Source organism: Apis laboriosa, unplaced genomic scaffold (assembly GCF_014066325.1).
Source record: "Apis laboriosa isolate Shangri-la unplaced genomic scaffold, ASM1406632v1 scaffold38_cov145, whole genome shotgun sequence".
NCBI lineage: Eukaryota > Metazoa > Arthropoda > Insecta > Hymenoptera > Apidae > Apis > Apis laboriosa.
This window is the reverse complement of record NW_025223092.1, coordinates 2,235,396-2,257,913: the sequence shown is the minus strand read 5'-3', so window position 1 is coordinate 2,257,913 and position 22,518 is coordinate 2,235,396. Positions and strand designations below refer to the sequence as shown.

The 22,518-nt window shown below is 30.9% G+C and overlaps 1 protein-coding gene across 1 annotated transcript in view; it reads right to left on the bottom strand.

Annotated features, from left to right (window-relative positions):
* Positions 1–16,579: 16,579 nt before the first annotated feature.
* Positions 16,580–22,518, bottom strand: part of LOC122715576 (CHRNA7-FAM7A fusion protein-like) — a 68,103-nt gene continuing 62,164 nt past the window's right edge. The window contains exons 8-10 of the mRNA XM_043937859.1: positions 21,980–22,088; positions 20,753–21,150; positions 16,580–18,083 (exon numbers count right to left, since the gene is read on the bottom strand). Coding sequence (XP_043793794.1) covers positions 17,916–18,083; positions 20,753–21,150; positions 21,980–22,088 — 675 coding nt within the window. The 3' untranslated portion in view covers positions 16,580–17,915. The remainder of the gene's footprint in view (positions 18,084–20,752; positions 21,151–21,979; positions 22,089–22,518) is intronic.

Below are 22,518 nucleotides of genomic sequence, written 5' to 3'. Positions count from 1 at the left end.
AGATAATTAAGTAATTAGCATCTTTCCTTTAGTTTAGAGAGAAAATGATCTCGATTAAAAGTTCGAGCCTAACTTCTAGTATAGACTACACCTTTTGAATCACCTCTATAAATTTATATTTGCTCGAAGTAATTATACTACGTGTCTATTGATTACAGGCTAGCGTTTAATATTCAGTTTACTCGATTATTGATTCATTTAGTTTAAGGTTTATTTACTTCCTCTCGGTTTCTTTTTTTTCTTTTCTTCTTTTTTTTTTCTTTTTTCTTTCATCACGAATATTCGCGTTTACCATTCAAACACGATTTTAAATAGGGATTACGTTTTTTTTTTAATGGTACACGTTTAATACTTTGTTTTTTTGATATTTTTTTTTTTTTGTTTTGTTCTTTTATCAATTTAGATCTTACTTTTGTTTTCGTAATATTTTTCTTTCTTCTTTCCTTTCTCTCTTTTCTTCATTTCATCGTTTCTTTATATTTTTCTTTCTTTCCTTGTTTTTATTTGTCTCCAAGCGTGGATGGCTTATGGCCTTTTCTTTTTTTTTTTTTTTTCCTATTATTTTTTTATTCGTCTCTTCTTACTTCTTCCTTCGGCTCGGTTATCGATTATATTGATCGTCTAAAGAAGGAAAACAGAGGAGATTTTTCAAAAAACGTTGTAACATCATGGTGAGAGAGTGTGAGAACTTTTTTTCAAATCGATCATTTGTCCTTCCTTCCTGAAACGAAGGGAACGAGATTTGCCTATTTTATTCGAAAAATATCGACTCTTCCACTTGTCTCTTCGTAAAAATTTTCCTTTTTTTTTTTTTTTTTTTTNTTTTTTTTTTTTTTTTTTTTAAATTCAGTTGGCTGTGACGCATTGTTTCCTTTATTTTCTTTTTTTCTCATTTTATCTCTTTCTCTCGTTTGTTACATCGAGAGCCTCGCTCAACGACTCGAGAAAAATCAAGATAGATGCAACAATTTCAATGGAACGCAGTAAAAATATGTTAATTAGTGATTTTTTTCTTTTTTTCCCTCTCTCTTTCTAACAATGCTACATATTCGCGAATCGTTTGAGCGTTTTATCCATGCTAATCGAATTTTCCAATGAAATTATTTTTTAAACTTATATAAATTCGATAATATAGCTTTGAGAAAGGATGTTTGAGCTAATTTTAACTTTTCTGATTAGATTGTAGATACTTGATATAAATTCGTACTTTTACGAATTATTAATGACTATATAACAATAATTAACATTATTAATAATGACGTATTTAAATATATATTTATTCTGGATATTTTCTATTGTATGTATATCTTTTATTATTGTATATCTTTAAATATTTCAAATTTTTTTTTACAAATTTTCAAATATCTACAATCGATTAAATTAATCATTTCAAAAATCTTGTGATTATAAAATAACGAATCCAAAGCAAATTTGTACTGCTTTAAATACAAACGATTAAATATCAATAAATACTCCTTTCCACAGAATTCTCAAATTTTCTCAAGGCTGTTGACGATATCAAATATACATATTTGATGCGCGTTACAGATTTAACCCTCGGTCAGCCATAATTGGGCCACTTTTGGCCTATATCCCTGGCAATGTAAACGATATTTAATTCAGATACGCGGGCCAAAAGTGATCCACTGGCGATTAGCCGTTTCGAGGATCGAATATCGAGTCGACGAGGATTGAAAATTTCGCCTCTATAAAATATCACTCTTAACGATACAATCAACAAGAACGATATTGATGAGATTCGATTAATCAAATTATCCCCCGAATCGTTCTACGCGATAAAACCATATACACGCCTTTATCATCGATTAATAACAATTATAATCGTCCCATCTCGACGCCTCAATTGTTTACAACGAATCGCATGAACAATCTCGATCTACGCTTAATACAAATCCCTTCAACCATTTTCAGTCACCAATTTTAAAAACAGTCTCTCTCTCTCTCTCTCTCTCTCTCTCTCTCTCTCTCTCTCTCGCTCGCTCGCTCGCTAATTAAGCGTCTGCTGGGTTCGACAGGCGCGATAAATTACGTGTTTATATAAGATAGCTAAAAATTTGGCACTTGAACATTGCGTGTCCGCGCTAATCGTTTATCCTAATTTCTTGAGTAATTCACGCTGCCATGAAGGAAGTCTGCGGCAGTGAATCGCGAGAAATAAAACTCCGCCACTCCACGCATTCCACCCCCACCTCTAGCATCCATACGTGACGTAATCGTCGTCGTTTTCTGTTTTGTTCATCTCTTTTTTTTTTTTTTTTTTTTTATTTGTTTCGAGATTTTATGATTGATCGAGAATATAGAATCGCTTTGCACGATGATACCTCGAGAAGATTCATTGTTACAGTGAATTAAGGAGCTATATCTAATGAGAAATATATTCGTGATTAATATAATTTTCATGTTAATTCAGTTTCGTTCAGTGAAGATATAAAATATGATATTTTAGGTTTTAGTTGAAAAATTTAAATGTTTCTATAGATTCTTTTTTATAGATATTAAGTTGATAAGAATTTTGAATTTTATTCTCAATAATGATACCGTGTAAGTAAATAATAAAACAATACATCTATATTTAAAGTTCAAACAATTTAAATAAATAAGATTTTAGATTAGTGATTTGTTACATTCTTCTTAGGCACCTTTGAAAATTTTTCTATCAATTAGGAAATAATTAACATTGTCTCGGAAAAAATTAATCAAACTTAAAATCTTCAGATATATGTAATATGAACATTTAAATAAGATTAATTTCAATAATTTACAAATATTTCTCATTAGCTTGTGCTCCTCGATAAATTCATTTCACGAAGAATCGTTCCATGAAAAATGATCGTGCAACAACGAGGATCACGAGCAACGATTACAATTTTCCCAATTTTCATCTCTCTTCAGTTTTATCCGTTTTACACGCCACGTTTCGCCGTAATTTAATTCAATCTCTTCGCAATACGCATCTATAGAGAATATACGGTACGTATATGCGTTACATGAATATATTTATACATTTATACGTATGTATGTATACAGGTTCAGCCGAAATGGATGAAAGTCCGATTTTATCAGATCCTATCCTTTCAGTGAATGCTGAAAGGAAAAATTTATTCATACGTAATAGCAATATGGAAAGTAGATCTTTTATTTTTTTCAATGTGAATTCAAAATATAAATTTGTTACTGGTTGATAAAAGATTTTAGATTAGAAGAAAATTCCTCTTTGTAATTTTACATGTGTTCAAATTTTATTGCTCGAAATTATTGTGTATTTGATTGCTTGTCGTACCATTCGCCTCAATATCAATATATTGTAAAAGAAATCTTTGTTTGATTCAAAATAAAAAATATTCTTACATAATCAAATTTATTTCAATCTGTTGGATTCTTAATTGTTCGAGCTTACTTTTGTGTTTCAAAATTATTAATATTGAATTAATTGTTTTTGAAATAGAGTAGCATTCATATTGAAATAATTCCTAAAAAAAGAAAAAGAAAAAAAAAATAAATTTAACAAAACGAAAAATTTGCAAACTGAAATATTCCTTTTCGCAAAACACGAGTTTCAGAAAGTTGTTTCAATGGACACACCGCTTAATTAGATTTCAACTAGAATATCAGAACTTGACTTGAACTACTCCCAAACTGGTCGTTGCAAAGGAACAAAAATCTCTACAGAGGTTTCTCATTTCACAATTATTTAAGTCTCTCGGTCCTATAATAACTTTAATAAGTTTCTCGTTTATACTTCATTTCGGCTGACCTGCCACTTCTCGCGTATAAAGAGCGGTCTAATAAAATGGGGGGACAAAGAGCCGTCGATCTTTCGAGTGTCTTCGTGAAACGCGCGATTAAATTTTTCTTACTAATTTATACAAAGCGTAATCACACACTTCTCCTCTCTCAAAACGTTACTTTCTCGTCTATCCTCTTCGACCCTTTTCACAAACCCTCCTAAACGTTTCTACCTCTAGCCTCGAGATGCTACTACTGTATAATAATCGAAGCGCGCGTTTAATTTACAAGAAAAAAAATTCCACGCTTCGATTCGATTCGAACATTCCTCCTCCTTCATATTTATACTTTTTCCTCTTTCCCCTCTTATTTTTTTTTTCGTTTCGTTTACTCACCGATACAAAAATGAATCACACGAGCATATCTCTTAAACTCGATAATTTTGATTCTCCATCGATCACAGTATTTTTTTTTTTTTTTTTTTTTTCACATGTTTCGCGGACACGTTCGAGGGTTAAATTCTCGAGAGTTGATTTTTCGTCGATATTTCGTTTAAATTGAGCGAGATTAATTAAATTGCAATTCGTGGATTCGATATATATATATATTCGACTATTCTTTTCACATAGTGAATTTAGTTAGAATCTGGTTATAAAATATTCATCCTGAACATATTTCTCAAGAGTATTTCTTTCAAGAAAATTGTTTCTTGATAACGTGCATTATTTTAATTCAGTTGAAACATCAGATCGCTCTTAATGTATGTCTAAATTACCTAAAAAATGATTATTGAAAGCGAGTTTGTTTTCATGAGAATTAGAAAGAATTCCATAAGCGTAGTCGCACAATCGATATTCATCATACGTGATAAATCTCGATCCCTCCTCGTTTCATATTTCTTTCTTCCCCCTTTGGATGGATACGGATTCGTGAATTGTGCTATTCGCGAATTACCATGTGAAAGAAGAAGTCGAACACGTATTGCATACACGCATCGCATGAAAAGAGAGAATATTTCTCGTGAATAGAAGATGCTGCATCGAGAACGATTGTCCAATAACACGAGTCGTGATATCGTATGATGAAAATTATTATTGAACTGAATCGTTCTGGATGCAGAGTTTATTCGCAAGAAATACTCTCGAAAGTTTTTACTTTCAATCGTATTTTATTTTGTTTTTATTCTATTTTATTTTTATTCGTTGGATACTCTCGAAAGTTTTACTCTCAAATGTATTCTAATAATATTAATCGGCCAATCGATAAAACCCTGGACTCCGTGTTTAACTCTCTTGGAAACAGCTACTCAGAGAAGCGTTTGCGAGGGACATTTTTGTCATTTGTTTCCTTTAAGAAAGGGAAACAAGACAGGCGAACGTTAAATTGTTGCATATGAAATAAAATCCAATTTTGTGTGTAAATAGAATTTTAATTGAATCGAAAATTTATTGGCTGAATGTTAATACTCGTTCCATGTTAATTTAATAACTCGAAACTTAATAACTAAATACAATTTGTTTTATCATACGATTACGTTATATTGCAATATATAATTGTTCTATTACAAAATATTACGTGCTATAATAATTTGACGTTAAACTTAAATGCTTCTTTTATACGGGATTACGATTCAAAATAAACGAATAAGTAACAAATTGCTGGTAATTAATATAATTTTTTAAGAGATTACGTGAGAAGAGACACGAAAAATTAATAAAAACCAATTAATGATTTTAATTGTAATAATTTTACCAAATTGCAAACATTATAATATAATATAATATAATATAATATATATTATATATATATATTTATATATTATTTTTAATATTTAAAAAAATGATGATAGAAAATAAAAATGAACGTCAAAATGCGAAAAATTGATAAAGATTAAAGAATAGGATCATAGAGTAGATAATTGTTAGATGATATTAAATTTTGAAATGGCAGTTATAGGGATAATAATAGGATCGTTTACAAATTTTAATTAATTGAAAGTTAATTATCTAACAATTTTATTTTAAAAAAAAAAAGAAGAAAAAATACTAATATTCAAGTGAGTATATTAAAAATTTAATTATTTATATTGTATATTTCATTATAAATCCCATTGAGAATTTCATCTGCAACAATCTAACCTTAAAAAAAAAAGAAAAAAGAAAACAGAAAAAATAGAAGAAAGAAATTCGTCTCGTGTGCCTTTGCATTTGTCTTTGTTTCTCATGTGTCTTGTAACTACTTCTTTGGAGACTACTCTGCGGAAGACTTTGACGTGCTATATAAGTATATAATAATAGACCTTACACGTTAATAATTACTTTTCTGACTACTAATCGTTTGTTATTCTTCGTTTTTTTTTTATCCTCTTTTTCTTTTTTTAAATCTCGGCTAATAAATAGATTACACCGGTTATTAAGATCGATTTAATTTCATCTAGATACAATTATCGTTATCGTTATCGTCGCGTAATCGTTAGAGGTAGGTATCACACATCGAGAGAGAGAAGAAAAAATTGTTCGTTTATTCACAACAAACGTCAACAACAACGTTTCTCGTATTTTTTTTTTCTTCTTTTTTTTTTCTTTTTAATCATCTATCCGCTTCGAAGTTTCCGAGGGTGGGATTGTCTTTGTGACACTTGAACGATGAGGTGTCTCGATGAGCAATCTTTAGTTTTATTTCTATCGGTTTACCTTAATAAGTTCCTCAAAACGCTTGGATTAATTTTACGAGTCGAGTAAAATGACTACAAAGTTTGAGGGAGAAAGTTTCGAAGACTCGTGACCCAGTCGACGAAATTTCTTGCTTCCTTTCGCTTTTATATATATATATATATAGTATTTCTACGTATATATATTTATATTTTTTTTTCTTCCTCTTGTTCTTCTTGTTCTTCTTCTTCTTCTTGGGTTTCTATGTCGTAGAAATATCGAAAGGGGCTACTCGTCGACTCTCGTGTGTCTTGCGTTCGACGTCTGACGATTTCGAGTGTTGACGGTAATTGAACCATTGTTCGGCAGAGGGCGTTTCTTTCAAACGATCGGGATTGGTCTTTGAAGGATATTTTCCAAGTTAAGGCAACGTTGACGGAGAAATGTGCTCGATTCTTACAGGAAGATTTCTAGTGGGTGACATTTTACATCTTTCATCCCGAGGTTCAAACCGATTTTCTTGAAGTAAAACGAATCAACGAGATAATAATAAAAGTATGAGAAGAATACATTTCCTGTATAATACTTTTTTTTACTCTTCATCTCGAGCTAATATTCAAATTTGAATTAAAAATGTAAGGGATGGTACATAAAAAAAATTTGTTGTTAAATAAGAAAATGTATGTATTTGTATATTGTATAATTTTAATATTTAAAGAAATGATGATAGAAAATAAAAGTGAACGTCAAAATGCGAAAAATTGATATTAAAGAATAGGATCATAGAGTAGATAATTGTTAGATGATATTAAATTTTGAAATGGCAGTTATAGGGATAATAATAGGATCGTTTACAAATTTTAATTAATTGAAAGTTAATTATCTAACAATTTTATCTTAAAAAAAAAAAAGAAGAAAAAATACTAATATTCAAGTGAGTATATTAAAAATTTAATCACGTATTATTTATATTGTATATTTCATGTGTTATTTGAACAGTCAGTAAAAAATCGTATATATCTATGAATTATCGACGAATTAGCCCCTTTCCAAATTTAACATTTTACAACGATTTGTAATCGATTCTACATTCGCGATCTTATTTTTCTCGATATTTATTTATTTATATTTTTTTTTCCTCGAATAGCAATTCAAATTTATTTCGAACGGGACACTCGAAAAATCGTACGCCTGATCGATGTCCGAATACACTTTAATCGCATCACCCTGTACATATTCTCTACTATGATTCTAATAGCGTACCAACCTTTAATGCATTTTATTTAATTTTTTTTTCTTTTATTTAAATTTCTCGTTAACCACATAATATTTCCTTTATTATTATTATTATTATTATTATTATTATTATTATTATTATTACTATTATTATTATTATTATTATTATTCGTTATTGGAAACGATTCTTCATAGAAGTCGTCTTAATCGTATGTTAAACAACGTTTCATTTCGGAGAGAAAAGAAATTTTCAACATTTCGTACAGGCGTAGAATTAATAATTAATAATTAATACCGTTACCACTATTTATTTTATTCTATAATTATTATTGTATTACCATTATTAATTATTTCTTAGTAGTAATTTTATCATTTAATATTATCATTGTTTCACTCCTTTTTTCGTGATTTTATCGTTATTATTAATTTTAATTATCATAAGATTAATAGTTTATAATGACAACCCCACTTGTGACAAGCTGAATTTAATATACAGTATTATATATTCTTTCTTCTTTCTCTTTTTCTTCTTCTCCTTTTTTTTTAATTAAAGGCTCGTTAATTCTCTCCATGAATTTTGCTTCTTCGTTTCCTTCGTTTCCTATCCCATTCCCACCCCTTCTCTCGTTTACACTTTCATTCATTTTCTCGATTCGTTTAAACACAAATCTCATCGCGTTCTGATGGAAGGCTGCCATTTTCAGACATTCGAGGACGTCACTGTTTTAAAAAAAACTCGTTTCAATTTATAATAACACCAATCACGATTCCACAATATAAAATCGCCAAAAAATCGCGTTTGTTGTTATCTTTTTATCAAAAAAAAAAAAAAGTCAATTATTTTAGAAAAAAAATCTTCATTCTATCGAAAAAATTTTTTTCAAGAATTATTAAAAGAAAAAAAAAACTTGGTAAAAAAGAATTTTCTTTTAAAAATGGAATGAACTCGAAGAATAATTTTTAATTTCGAAGTTTTCCCTCAAAAGAAAACTTCCAACGTTGTTCGCATAACCGAGCTGTCGGGCAAAGATAAAAGAAATATTATCTCGAACAGAATAATGCTCGTCGGAAATTTTTGTTGATAAAGACATTGGATAGACTCTAGACTCGCTTTGAAGGCGAAATCTTTTTCAAAAAGTACCTCTCTCTTATACTCGTGACATCGCTCGATCACGTGCACGAAAGCGTTATCCGGTTTCATTCTCGGCTCGAGGTTTGCTGCTTGATATATCAGTATTCCTCGAAAAGAAAGAAAAAAAAATAAAAAAAAAAAAAAAAGATTTCTCGTTTTTCGTTTTTCTTTCATCGAGTTCAAGAAGGTGGAAACATTTCGGCAGCACGTGCAATTAAAATCACCCTGCGATATCAGTATAATCATCGACACGATTGTTAAAACGAAGAATAATACGGGTTAATAATCGTCACAATCCCTCTGAATTTAAATTTAAATCATTCTTTCCTTTTTTTATTCTCGTTGTTTCCCATTTTCTTTCTCTATCTTTCACTTCGTCGCTTCGATTTGATCGATCATCGGTAACGTCGATACTCTACTTTTCCCATTAATGCGTAGATGTAACGCGTAAAACGTTTTTAATATGTATCCCTGGAAACAAAACGATCAAACGAAAAGATCCCCGTGAAACGTGAACGAAAACACTCCCCTTTCCCGGTGTCTGAGCGTGTATATTTCTCTATTTACTGTTTTACATCTTTTTTTTATTTTACGAATTAACATTTTCATTTTTCTTCTTTAATTCTCTTAAATTCCTTTAATTTTATTACGAACGACTCGACAATTTTTCTACCATCTCGTCTAATTAATCTCTAAGACCCTGAATCTCGTGAACAGCTTAAATGCTTGAACGTTTTGAGCGTGATAATTGAAAAGTACACTCGAACGATTAAATTTATTCTCACTAAAGCGTCCGGCTTACGACTACTCGTAAACACCGCGCTGGATAAAAACAATGAATGAGCATTCGTGAGCAACGAATTTAGTTATTCTTTTTTTCTTTTCCTTTCCTTTCCTTTCTTTTTTTTTTTTTTTTTTCATATACTTCATTGTTCTTCTTCCATCTTTCGGTATTTTTCGTTTAATATATCGTTAAATCATTTTTTTTTTTGTTCAGTGAGCAACTCGTTTCGAATTCCAACTTGACTTCGATATGTGGCAACAAGTAAATCTTCATTTATAGAACGAGTATATAATTTATTAATTTATTAATTATCGAACTGCTTATCTCGATTTTGTATTTTACTTTAATATTTTTTTTTCTTTTTATTTTTTTTTTTATTTCCTCTAGAGAACGTCGGAACTTCCACTTTTTTTTAAATATTGTTTGCGTCTCTCATTTTTTTTTTTTTAAATTTTTTCACTGTGATTCTATTATATTAACATCTTCTCTTTAACAACAAATCGCCCATTATTATTATTATTATTATTATTATTATAATTATTATTTTTGTTTCTTTAAATAATTCTAATTAAGGTCTCGCGTTGTTTATTCTTTTTTTTTTTTTATAATATATTATATTCCCGAATATACATATATATATATAATTTTTTTATTATTATTATTATTATTATTATTAAGTATTTCAGTTTTTCTCTTCACGCTCGCGTAACTAATCAATAACAAGTAATATCGATAGGCTGGATGTTAATTCCCCGTTAACAATCAGCGTTTGCTCGTTTAAACGTTAACGCGTTTTAAATACGATTAAAAATGGGAGCGCCGTCGTCGATGCGATTCGCGACATGCGAACGAATGGTCCGTTCGATGGCCAATTCGATTAGTTCATCGATATTTTCCACTTAATCGCTTCATTTTCAATCACTTTTTATGGGATCGTTTCACGGAAGGTCTATAAATGGTGTATACATCCATATCATCCTGCGTATCATCCTGAAGCTCAGTGAAATTAATTATAATTATAATTATAAAACGGATAATGCTTTTGCTTCGACCAATGTTTTTTTAATGACAACTTGTATCCTCCATTATTGGCTTCATATAAATTTCGATTACATATTGTCGTTGTATGGTGTAATTGGGTTTTAATAACACGCGTTATTGCAATTTTACTCGTGTTTTGCACGTATCATGAATTTATTACCGTTTATCGTTTATCATGGCAATATGGATTGCAAAATGAATGCGAAAAAAGTCAAAAGTCTGTGGATGGAAAGAACAACGAGTTAAAATTTCGAGAATTGGAAGATTGTTATTTGAAAACTCATTTGTGAGATTTTGTCGATAAAAATGCATTAAAAAATGGTTCCATGTATATTATTAAATAAAAATTATAATTTCTGAATTGTTCCATTGTTGAGGTAAACATTTTGCAATAATATTATAATATTGTTAATTCTGTGATGAATTTAGATTGCGAATATAAACATTTATTCTATAAATTAAGTGAATCATTTTGAAAATGATTTTAATATTTTAATTTTGTATGGAAATTTTTTGAAAATCATTTATGCATATTAGATATACATATAGAATTCTTATTTCGTTCATCAAATAATTTACAAGTGAAAAATGGAAATTAATTAAATATTTAATTATTAAATATAATGAAATGCAATTAAATTATTTAATATAAAAATTATAAAAAAATTACATTTAATTTTAAATAATAATTTTTACTGAAATAACTGTATTAAATTTTACTTAATTTAATTTTTAATTTTTCACAAAATAATCATGTCTTTATTTTTATTTCACTGATTCAATTTCTTGAAATTAAATTAACCTTCACTCACAGTTAAAATCAATAAATGGTAAATTTCTTGCGGATCTTGTTTTTTTCCATTTTACATTTTTTACATTTTAGAAAAATTTAATATTTTCCCTCGATTCGGTAATCAAATTGGCCAAGGAAAGTCTCTCGAATCGATCGCGTTATAACAATATAAATCGTCGTTATGCGACTCTTTCCACCAACTTGAACTACAGCAAACGTGGTTGCGGAAAAGAAAAAAATGAAGAAAACCACCACGAACATTTTTGTTCATTCGTTTCGCGATAAAAATCGATTTCACGCTAGGGNATCGACACCATGCCAATGTCGAATAATGTAATTTAATATTATTTTTTCCGCGATTCTTTTTTTTTTTTTTTTTTTCCTAACGACACTCACGCGAGATAACCGCGTTTTTTGTTTTAAACATTTTTCATTTATCTCTTTCCCTACTTTGTAATACTTTTTATTCTACCGTTCCGGCGCGAACCATTAAGTGCTTTATATTTTTTTTAATAACTTTAATTAATTAGCTGATTTAAAGATCGAGAATGGTTTATTCCACCAATCGAGGCGTTATCGATTATAAGTTTATATCCTCTACGTATTATTTACTTTTTTTTTTTTTTTGCATTTTAAACCGCTCCTTTAACATCATTAACAATTTTTTTTTTAATTATTATTCTTTAACCATTATAATAATATTTAAAAGATAACGTGATTGGTTGTCGCGTTAATGCCAATGGCCAAAACGTGCTTATAGCATTTTTCTTTTTCTTTTTTTCACGTTTTATTATACACGTTCAACAAAATCCGCCTGTGAGACTATCCGTTAACGAGATTCCGATGTTTCTTTTCTCTTCTTCTTATTCTTTTTTTTTTCTTTCTTCCTTTACTCGCTTTGACAAGCTTTTTTTCTTTTTTTTCAATTTAATTGTCGAGTATATTTTCGTTTCCCGTTTGTTCAAACGCAGAGATTGCGCTTATTATTTTTTTTTTTTGAGCTTCTTTTCCTTTCTTTTTTTTTTTTTTTGTTTTGTTTTACGTTTTACGTTTTATCATTCGCGAGAGGAATAAATTATTCTGCTCTAAGGGGAGTTAAGATTTAGGTCTTCGACGTGCTTTGTGCTCGTGTTAAACACTTGGGAAAATTGCGATTAATCTTGTTCTAAAGAGATATGGTTCTCGTGTGCATCGCTTTTAGGGCGATCGCAAGTGTTGGAAACTTGGTTGCGCGTGTAGCTAGTCGATAATAGACATAATTGGAATTATGTTACATTGAAACAACAGCGAGCGACAGAGAAGAATTAAATTTATGAAAGAGAGATTTTATAGAGATATTAAAAGGTGAGTCGGATATTATTCGATAGTTTCTCAAGAATTTTGGATAATTTATAAATAAAAAATAACAAATCTAAAAATTTGAATTCTAGGCCAAGTTCAACTAGGTCTAGTTGAAGATCATTAGTTTCAAATTTCGAAGAGATAATAGCACTTATGTAGAAAATAAGCGCCATTTGTTATCTTAAATATTTTGGATCGTATGCATGATTTATATATCTCTTATCTTATATAATCTTATATGAAATAATTTTAACATAGCAAAGTAAAGTAATTTTTAATATCTTATTATTCAGTAATTTAGTTCAAAATTTTTTATAGAATATTATTGGAAAAAAGAAATTTAGGAAAAATTTGTATATAGAAAAATACAGAAAAGAAAATGGATTTTTAAAAGAAAGAACCATTTGTTTATATTTCGATTTTTATAACAACTAAATTACCTTCTTCTATCTTATTTAATTGTCTCTTTTACATTTTGCAAAATCTATTCGTATAAGAACAGAGATTCTATTTAATATAAATTTCATTTACACGAAGAAAATTTTACTAATATTTTATTTGAGCTTTAACTGATTTTCTTGATAACAGATGGCGCCAAATATTCAAATATTCAAGTAACTACCCAAATAAATAAATACATAGAGAAATAATTTAAAGAATATTTTTATCAAAAGTACACAAGAAAACACAAAGGGAACACGAGAAAACACAACATATTAAAACAACAATACAAAATTACCACGTATCGTGTTTCGTATCATCGCATGTTGTCAACGTTGTTTCAATGTAATCCCAATTCGAAACGAGGCAAGATGAAGCAAACAGTCGTCATTGTCAAAATTAACGAAGTACAGCATACGAAATCTAACATGATACTCGATGATTCTTAAAGCTCGCAAAGGAAATCCTATTTCCCGCCGACATTAACCTGTACGAGCGTCCGAATCTCGGATCAAAGCCGCGAGTCAAAATATTAAATGGTATATCGTATGAAATACTGAGCATTCGTATATTCGTATATTGACTAAAATGTTTCCTCTGCGCCTAGACTCGTAGCAAATGAGGAGAAATTCGACGAGACGCCGACAGGTGAACGACGAACGCTCTTACGACCTAACCTCTACGATATAATAGCTTCGTTTTTTCGATGATACGTCAAGCCTGGCGGTGTCGCTTCTCTTTATCTTATTCTTCGAGTGCGAATATTAAAATTCTAATAGTAAAACTCTCGAGATAATTCGTTCTTTACAATTTTCTCTTTCTTTACAGAATATAAACATTTCTTTTTTTTTTTTTTTTTTTTTTTAATGGACATTGAAATGAGCACGAAACGTCCATTTACAAATATAATAACTCTCGAGAATCGTTTCACGAAAATTTCAAGAAAAATAATTCTCAAGAGTTTTATAAAAATTACTCTGAATTATTTCAACGAAATATCTATTGGTAAAAATTAATATTTTCAAAAGCAATTATTCTTCATCGATTCTCAATGTTCATCGTCAACTCTTAAGAGTAATTTTTTGACTATTCTCAACGCAATATCCATTAAAAGAAATTCTCGAAAATTTTACTCTCGAACATATTCGCAACTCCCTCGAGACAAATACGCTACGAAACTAAACTAAAGCGCGACGTTCGACGATAAAAATTCATTCAGCGCGATGCGGTTCCTAATTCAATGGCGAATTATGCCAAATGCGACGTGACTAAATCATCATATCGATAATTATTATATTTCGAACGAAAGATCCTTGCGTATTTCTTTATTCATCCATCTTCAACAATCATCTCTTCGAATCTTTTTCTCTCCTCCTTTCCTCTTTTCTTTGATATCTCTCGCAGGAAAGGGAATTCCACTTTGCAGCGGAAAAAAAAAACCAATCGGAACAGATGCGCGTCCGTTGACGGATAATCCGACGTGGGTACTTTCACAGACGAACTGCAAATGGTTTGGCCATTTAGTTTGGCGAGTAGCGTGCGGTCGAAGAGCAAGAGATTATTCAAGGATCAGGCATCGGCGATCGCTCGAGATCTCGGTGTGTATGTATACGCGTGTGTGTGTGTGTGTGTGTGTGTGTGTGTGTGTGTGTGTGTGTGTGTGTGTGTGTGTCAAGTGTTTTGGCGGATCAAATCAAGGCAAGCGAGAAATCGATCCGGCATCGAAGAACGAGGAATAAAGCAGCGAGAATTCGAGGACGAGCCATTCGAGGATCTTCGAGATTCGCATTCTTTTCGAAGGCGACTCGACTTAAAAAAGTAAATATACACTAAGAGCTCCGAGTTGCTTTCGAAAATCGTGTCGCGAGTCCCGTTGATCCGATCGTTGAAGAAGACGCCATTTTTATGTATACAAATATCGACTCGATCTTAATCGAGTCGAGTTCAACGAGGAAATTCAATTCGAGGATCTCGAGGATGCGGAAGTCTGTCTCCTTGGAACAGTTAGATCGAAAAAGTTTCTTTTTCTTTTTTTTTTTTTTTTCTTTTTCTTTTTCTTTTTTTTCTTTTCTGTGAACATATATATATATACGTATGTATGCTAGTCTCGTGTGTATCGTGTGTAGATTAGATTGTATGTGTGAGATAGAATCGTGAATGTATCCTACGTGTGGTGTAGATGTGAGAGAGAGTGTGTACCGTGTGTGCGCTTGTACAAGCGTTGTACAGAGGGACAATAACAAACGATTGTCCGCCGATAGAAGGGAAAGTAAAAACAAGAAGAGAGAAAAAAAAAAAAAATAAAAAAAAAAAAAAAAACGAAGAAAGATGTTGCGCCAAGTCAATCGTCATCATCGTCATTCCATACTTTTCGAGTCATCCATTACCCGCGTCGTCACTCTCTCCCTCTCTCTCTCTCTCTCTCACTTACTCTCTGACTCACTTTCTTACTCTCTTTCTCTCTCTCCCTTTCTCTCTCTCTCTTTCTCTCCGCTTGCTTACGCCGGATTTCTCTTACGAGCTAACAAAGAACATTATTTTTTTTTTTTTGTTTTCATTTGTTTATTACGCCGCGCTGTCGCACGCCATCTTAATAATCGTAGTATAAATCCCCCGTTTTATTTAAGTTGTCGTCGATTTACTTACTAGTGATACGGATAATAAAATTCACTGGCATTGTTTTGAAACATCTTGGCAGTTCATTGTGTGTAGTTTATTATTTTTTACTTATTATTCTCTTTATTATTTTATTTTATTTTATTTATTTATTTTTTTTTTTGTTGCTTTTTCAGTTTTTCAGAATATTAACGTGTGCGCTTTGCTCTTAATCTGTGTGTTCTCTCTTTCGTCTGTTTCCTCCTTTCTCGCTCTCTCTCTCTCTCTCTCTCTCTCTTTTTTTTCTATTCCCTTTTTATTCCTTTTTCCCCTCTCTTTATCTTTCCCTATTTTATAAGCACAATAAAAGGAGCAGTATGTACCCTTCTTCAGCTTCTCTCTTTTTCGTTTGTATATATATATATACATATTTCTCTCTCTCTCTCTCTCTCTCTCTCTCTCTTTATCTATCTCTATCTCTCGTTTTTTTTTCCATGAGATTCTCTGACTGGCACAGTAGGTACTAAAATCAAAACGAAAAATCGTTTCGATGGTTGTACCCGTAAACTCGATTTATTCTTTAACAAATTCAAACGCTTCGACGGTCCTCGGTGGTCTATGTTCTGTCTCTTGCGTATGTATGCGTGTGTATGCGCGTGTTGTGTGTATATATATATACATATATATTATATATATACATATATATTATATATATACATATATATTATATATACATATATATTATATATATACATATATATATATACACGTGTTTTTTTTACACGTGTGTACGCAGATTTATTTGCATCCCGTGCAACGTTTATTGAAACGAATTTCGAAGACGAGATGATCCTTTGCTTTTTAGTTGTATTCTATTCTAGGGGGCAGTTTTCAACGAATAAAAAACGGTTTCAACACGTTAGTTTCAAGGGCGAGTATATTTGATTTGTAAAAATTTAATTTATTATAGTATATTGATTAAACGTAATCGTAATTTATATCTTATTCTTCTCGAAATATCAATTGTTATATTGATAACAATTATAGATTTATATATATATCGTTAAGAAGTGATGATTAAACTTGTTGGCATTTCATAAAGGAAAACAAGAATAAGATAAAAATAATGATGGATCGAATCCGAAATTTAACGATGGTTTTCTCTTTTCTCTTTTCCTTTAAGAAATATATTTATTTTACCAAGAAGTAAAATCTTAATCAATTTTGATATTTGGAATCTCCTTCTTCAAACACTTTCATTACATCAATACCAATTAAAATCGCTATATAAATTATAATAAAAACAAATTCAATATCATAAAATGCCTTCTATTGAACAAGAGTTTCGAATTACAAAGAATTTCGACGTTTATTATTAGAACCTCGATATCGTCCTACGCTTAAAAATTACACGTACAACAAACATCGAATCAACTCGATAACAAATTCACAATAAAATCACAATAAAAGCTAGAAAATGAAATTTACATTCGCCAACAGGCAGCTGGCTATCTTCGAGTGAAAAATCGCGTCAACCGAGAGAGAGAGGAATTCGATCCCCTTCCACCCCCTATCATCACAACGAATGCCAGGGATGCAGATACCTCGGCGTGGCCTGCATGCGTGTTCGTATATGCGTGTATGTATGCGTGTACGTGTATGTGTCAGTGTTTCCTTTTAACGCGCCTGTTATGTAGGCGCATTTTCAACGTGTCTCGCTAAGGCGTCCTCTTCGAATGAACTACATGACGAGATATATACATATCTCTTATCTTTATGTATATTATTTATAATATATATATATATGTATGTATAGTATGTATATCATAAAGAATACGAAGAGCCTAGTGTCCTCGCATCGTTTTCTTCCTATCACGGTGCGGATCACCCGAAACGAGGCGTAACACACGATCCTGAGGTTTGAGAAACCCCGATCAGCTGCATGCCTAAGCGTAGGAGAGACATCCAGGTTATGAACGTTGCTCGAATTTCCCTAGCTTGGATCCATACGTGGTTACAGTCGTGGTAATCGTAATCGTCATCGTAATCGTCTCTGTCCTGTTCGCGTCCCTCGCCGTCCGCACCGATGCGCAACACACGATCCTCGTCGTCGACCACCGACTCGGTCAAGCCGGTTGTCTGAGCATATCTGAATCACGTGACGATGATGTGTGGCGCCGACAGTAGGACGGTGATGGTTGCGATGATGGTGAACAGAGTAAAAATGATTAGGCACATTCTGTCGATCACCATCGCCGCGAACTTCCAGTCGTTCGTCACCTTCGTGTTCAACTCCTCGCTTTTCAGCTGATCCGTGATTATCTGGAACAGGAGAGTACAACGTATGATTCACGACACACTCGTTTTCAGGGGCGAGTAAGGGGGATGGTTGGGGGATGGAGGTGGAGGATATTGTAAGGGTGTCGTGAAAATCGGCCACGATTTGGACGAGATTTATGGATTGTTGGAAGAATGGAAGAGGGAATTGGGAATTAATATTAATTTCCTTAAGTTTAATTCATTTTGTGATACGGTTCTATAATAATGGTAGATAGAAGTACTTTGGGTGATATGGTAAATAGAAATTTGTGTAAGAGTATTTTGTCAATTTTCTTAAATAATAATCAAAAGAAATAACATTTTAGGAATTAATACTTATATCTTAAAAGATTTGTTATATTTTAAATAAATAGTTTTCATAGATATACTTGTCAGTTAAAAATGAATTTTTAAATATTATTTGAAGAAAATTACTTCAGTAATAATTTCCAATACTTTTTATTTAAGATATTTGTATTAATTCTTCTTAAAAAATTTTAGGAAATTAAAAGAATATTTTTTCAGATAAGTATGTAAAAAGTTAATGAATACATATAAATTGATAAACAAAAATTTGTATTTAATATTTCAAGGAATGAGCTTATAGCCTAATTATCAATGCATTAATCTCCAAAATATATCTTGTTTTTAAATATTGATGTATGATTGAAAACTCCACGTGTATGTATTGAAATTACATGGAGCATATTTGTTGCTGAATGCATTTATATAAAGTACCACGATGATATATAGGGAAAGTCCTAATTATGTCCTTTTAATAGAGTTTCTCTTCAAGTTTGATCGTGATTTCGTAACTCTCTCGCTGTTTTCACTTGGGACCAATTTATATACTCGATGTTTAAACACTCACATGTAAAACTCAAGATATCCATTAATTCGTGTAATAATTATTACCAAAATTAAACATGCCATTGGTTCAAGCACATAATTTATTATATTTAATGATTTTCTATTTCTTAGTATATACCTAGCTATATATCTTTTTACCAATATAATTATTATAGAAAAACTAATGAATACAATTAAAATTATAAATTATAAATTAGTATACTTTATTTATAATAATTAAAAAGTTATCACAGTTTATGAAATATATTTAAAAAAATACTAATCTCGTCTATTTATAATGTGCATTTATCTATAACTTATTTCCTAAAAATTGTATTTATTTTATTAAAAATCATCTCAATTCTCTATAGCGCTATATTTATTTAATTTCATATAAATAAAAATTTATATAATATAAAGAATTCCAAGAAAATTATAAAGATATAGATATTAAGAATAAATTTTTATTCTACTTTCTTATTAGCATATCCTATTTATCCTATTTCTATTATTTTCTTTGTGACCTTTTTGTTAGAAAAAATAGACTAATTCAGTATTTCTATAATCTTTCCAATTTTAATTAAAATTTGCCTAATGCTTAAAATATTCAAAAAAAAATATTAAATATTAATATTTTAATTAATAATTAAAAGCTTCAACATTGAAATACTTGAATGTTTCCATCTTGAATATCCACTAACCATTAACAATGATCATTTTCCATTGAAATGCTATTTAATCGTCTTTAGACAGAAGAACCAAATGTACAACAGAATTCTCGAAACTTGTTGGAATATGACCATTCAATTGTCTACAATTGTCCCTATCATAGTGTCACCATCGAATAAGAAGTTTCCATCTAATGTTTTCATAATTACAAGCAACGATAGATCTTCCGTATGTTTGACTTTCTCGTGTAAGTTTGACTCGAGGAATAGACTGACTTTAATAATCCTGCACAAACATTGATACAAGAGAGAAATGATTTCATGTACGTCGACACACCACGATATACGTGTCCCTGCTATTATGATACACACATAATACTTACAAGAAAGTTTCCGCACTTACAAGTAAATTAAAACGAGTGTACACTTGGTAATTAGCTGGAGACCGTGTATATTTCGCAAGAACTCGCTAATTGTCATCCTCGTTATTATTAAATGGACGACACTTCTTTCTATTGAAAATAAAGCAACGACTCAAGTCTGTAAACGTTCAAGTGTTTAAGAGCGCGTACGCTTCCTTATGAAAGAGGAGAACGAATTAGTGGCCTAACGAGTTCCTAATTCCTTTTAAAGTTCACTGTACTATGCTGTGCTAGTTTCTAAACGTGAATAAAGTGCAACTTGAATAAAAATTTGTATATTCGTTAAAAATTCTAAATAATCTTGAGGTAAAAATAGAAAGTAAGAATTTTAGTGTTGAAAAGATTAAGTCACTTGAGATAGAGACTAAGAAAATACATTTCCTAGTGTTCTTTTTAATTTACCCTTAAACGTATAATGATCATAAATATGACACTTTTATACATTAATAATTGCTCATCAATTCTCATGTACATCATTTATCAATCAAATAATCTTAATATCTTTTTCAATCTCCATACGTTAAAAAATAATAATATTAATAAAAAAAAAAAAGAGTAACGTAAACCCATAGTACTTCTACCTGACACAAAGAGAAATAGATATTCTATCTTTTTGAAAAAAAAAAAAAAAAAAAAAAAAAAAAATCTACAATCGTAAATCGTCACATCGACAAAATTATAATCCGATTGATCGGATTGCCTCGCGAAACAAAAGCCTCGTGAGAGACTTTACCTTAATCTCTTTGAGGATCATCATGAGCTCGTTTCGGGCGCAGAAACACGCGTTTTGAAGTATCGTTTCGACCTGAGGGCCAGGCGTCTCTGGCGGATGCGGATGATGATGCGGCGTGTGACCAATCTGAATCGCTGCCGGATAAGAGGAGTGTGCCAGTGGCGTTGAGTGTTGATGATGCGGCGTTGCAGCGTGGCTGTGATGATGATGGGGGGTCGCGTGTATGTGACTGTGCCCGTGGCCCATCGTGTGATGGTGGGGGCCAGGGGTACTGTACACGTTGTTCAACAGATTATTGTGGGACGCCAGAGCGTTGTCCTCGAGGTCCAGGACATTCGCTAGGAGGGACTTGCTGCTCCTTTGACGAAGCTCCAGGTCACCGTGACTCTTGCTGGCACCTGTAACCGTGAATTATTATAATGAATAGCTGGTAAGAACGATGACTACTCAGTTTGATCTTTGTTGTTAGTATTTATAAATTTGGAAATGTAGTAAGATTGGAAAGAAGAATAAATTGATGAACATTGTATTATGTTAAATATTAGCTATTTTTGAAGATATAATAGGAAGATTATATGACTAATTTGATAAAATTTAATAAATTTAATAAATATTAGCTATTTTTATTAGCTAATTAAATTTAATAAATATTAGCTATTCTTGAAAATTCTTTTGATTTTGTAGATATAATAGGAAGATTATATGACTAATTTGATAAAATTAATAATTAATGGGAAATGTAGACATAACAATTTACAAATATTTTAAAACAATAATAAAAGTGTATGTACAGCATATCTGTTAAAGAATAGATAAGAATGATAAAGTAAAATAAATAAAGAAAAGTTTCTTAATTTTGTATGACACGTGAGAAGAAGAAATAAATAAATACATATACAATAGGAAAATATCTTGTGTATATACAATAAATATACAATCTGTCAAAGAATAGATAGGAATGGTAAATTAAGAAGAAACGGATGATTAATTTCTGGCAACATTTCACTTTCTTCTTAATCTCTTGCTTATACACATGCACATGACTTAAAAACAAGTCAAGTGTGTTTAATCAGGAGTATTCTGTGATTCGCATTTCAGTGAGAGTGAGACTGAGAACGGTGTTCATGGTGACACATTAAAACACATTGAAACATTTATATAGATATAAATAAGTATAGTAAATGTTGTCAGTACTTGTGTCGATGCTTTTTCGTGTCACTAAATTACCGGTGACTGGAGACGGTTTTTGAGATTTTTGCGCCTCCCTCTCCTCCTTATCACTTGGTCGTGACATACGAAGTATACAAGGCAGCCAATAAAGGAATACCACTTTCACCTGAAAGTTTGAAGTGCGATCTATAATAAATAAATAAATTATACTCTAAAATAAGATTAATTGAACAGAAATATACATTATTCAAACACGTTGCTCCATATATAATTATTATTAACTGCATAATTTTATTCGGATAGATGAAATATAAGAGAGAATACAAATTGATTTTCTATGTTATAGAAGAAAAAAAAATTAAGGATTTAATAGGAAATGGCGTTTATGAGATTCTCAAAATCCAAAGGATATGGTAGACAATAAAATAGGTGGACGAGGTGGAAGCTTAGTATCACTCGAAAGGGTGAATCCAGTTAACGACCAAAGTAAACCTGAAGTGTACTTGGAAGCACATGAGCTCACGCTAATTGAAGTCACATATACGATGGGATCATCCAAGAAACCACTTCGCACAGTGAGGATAGAGAAAACGAGG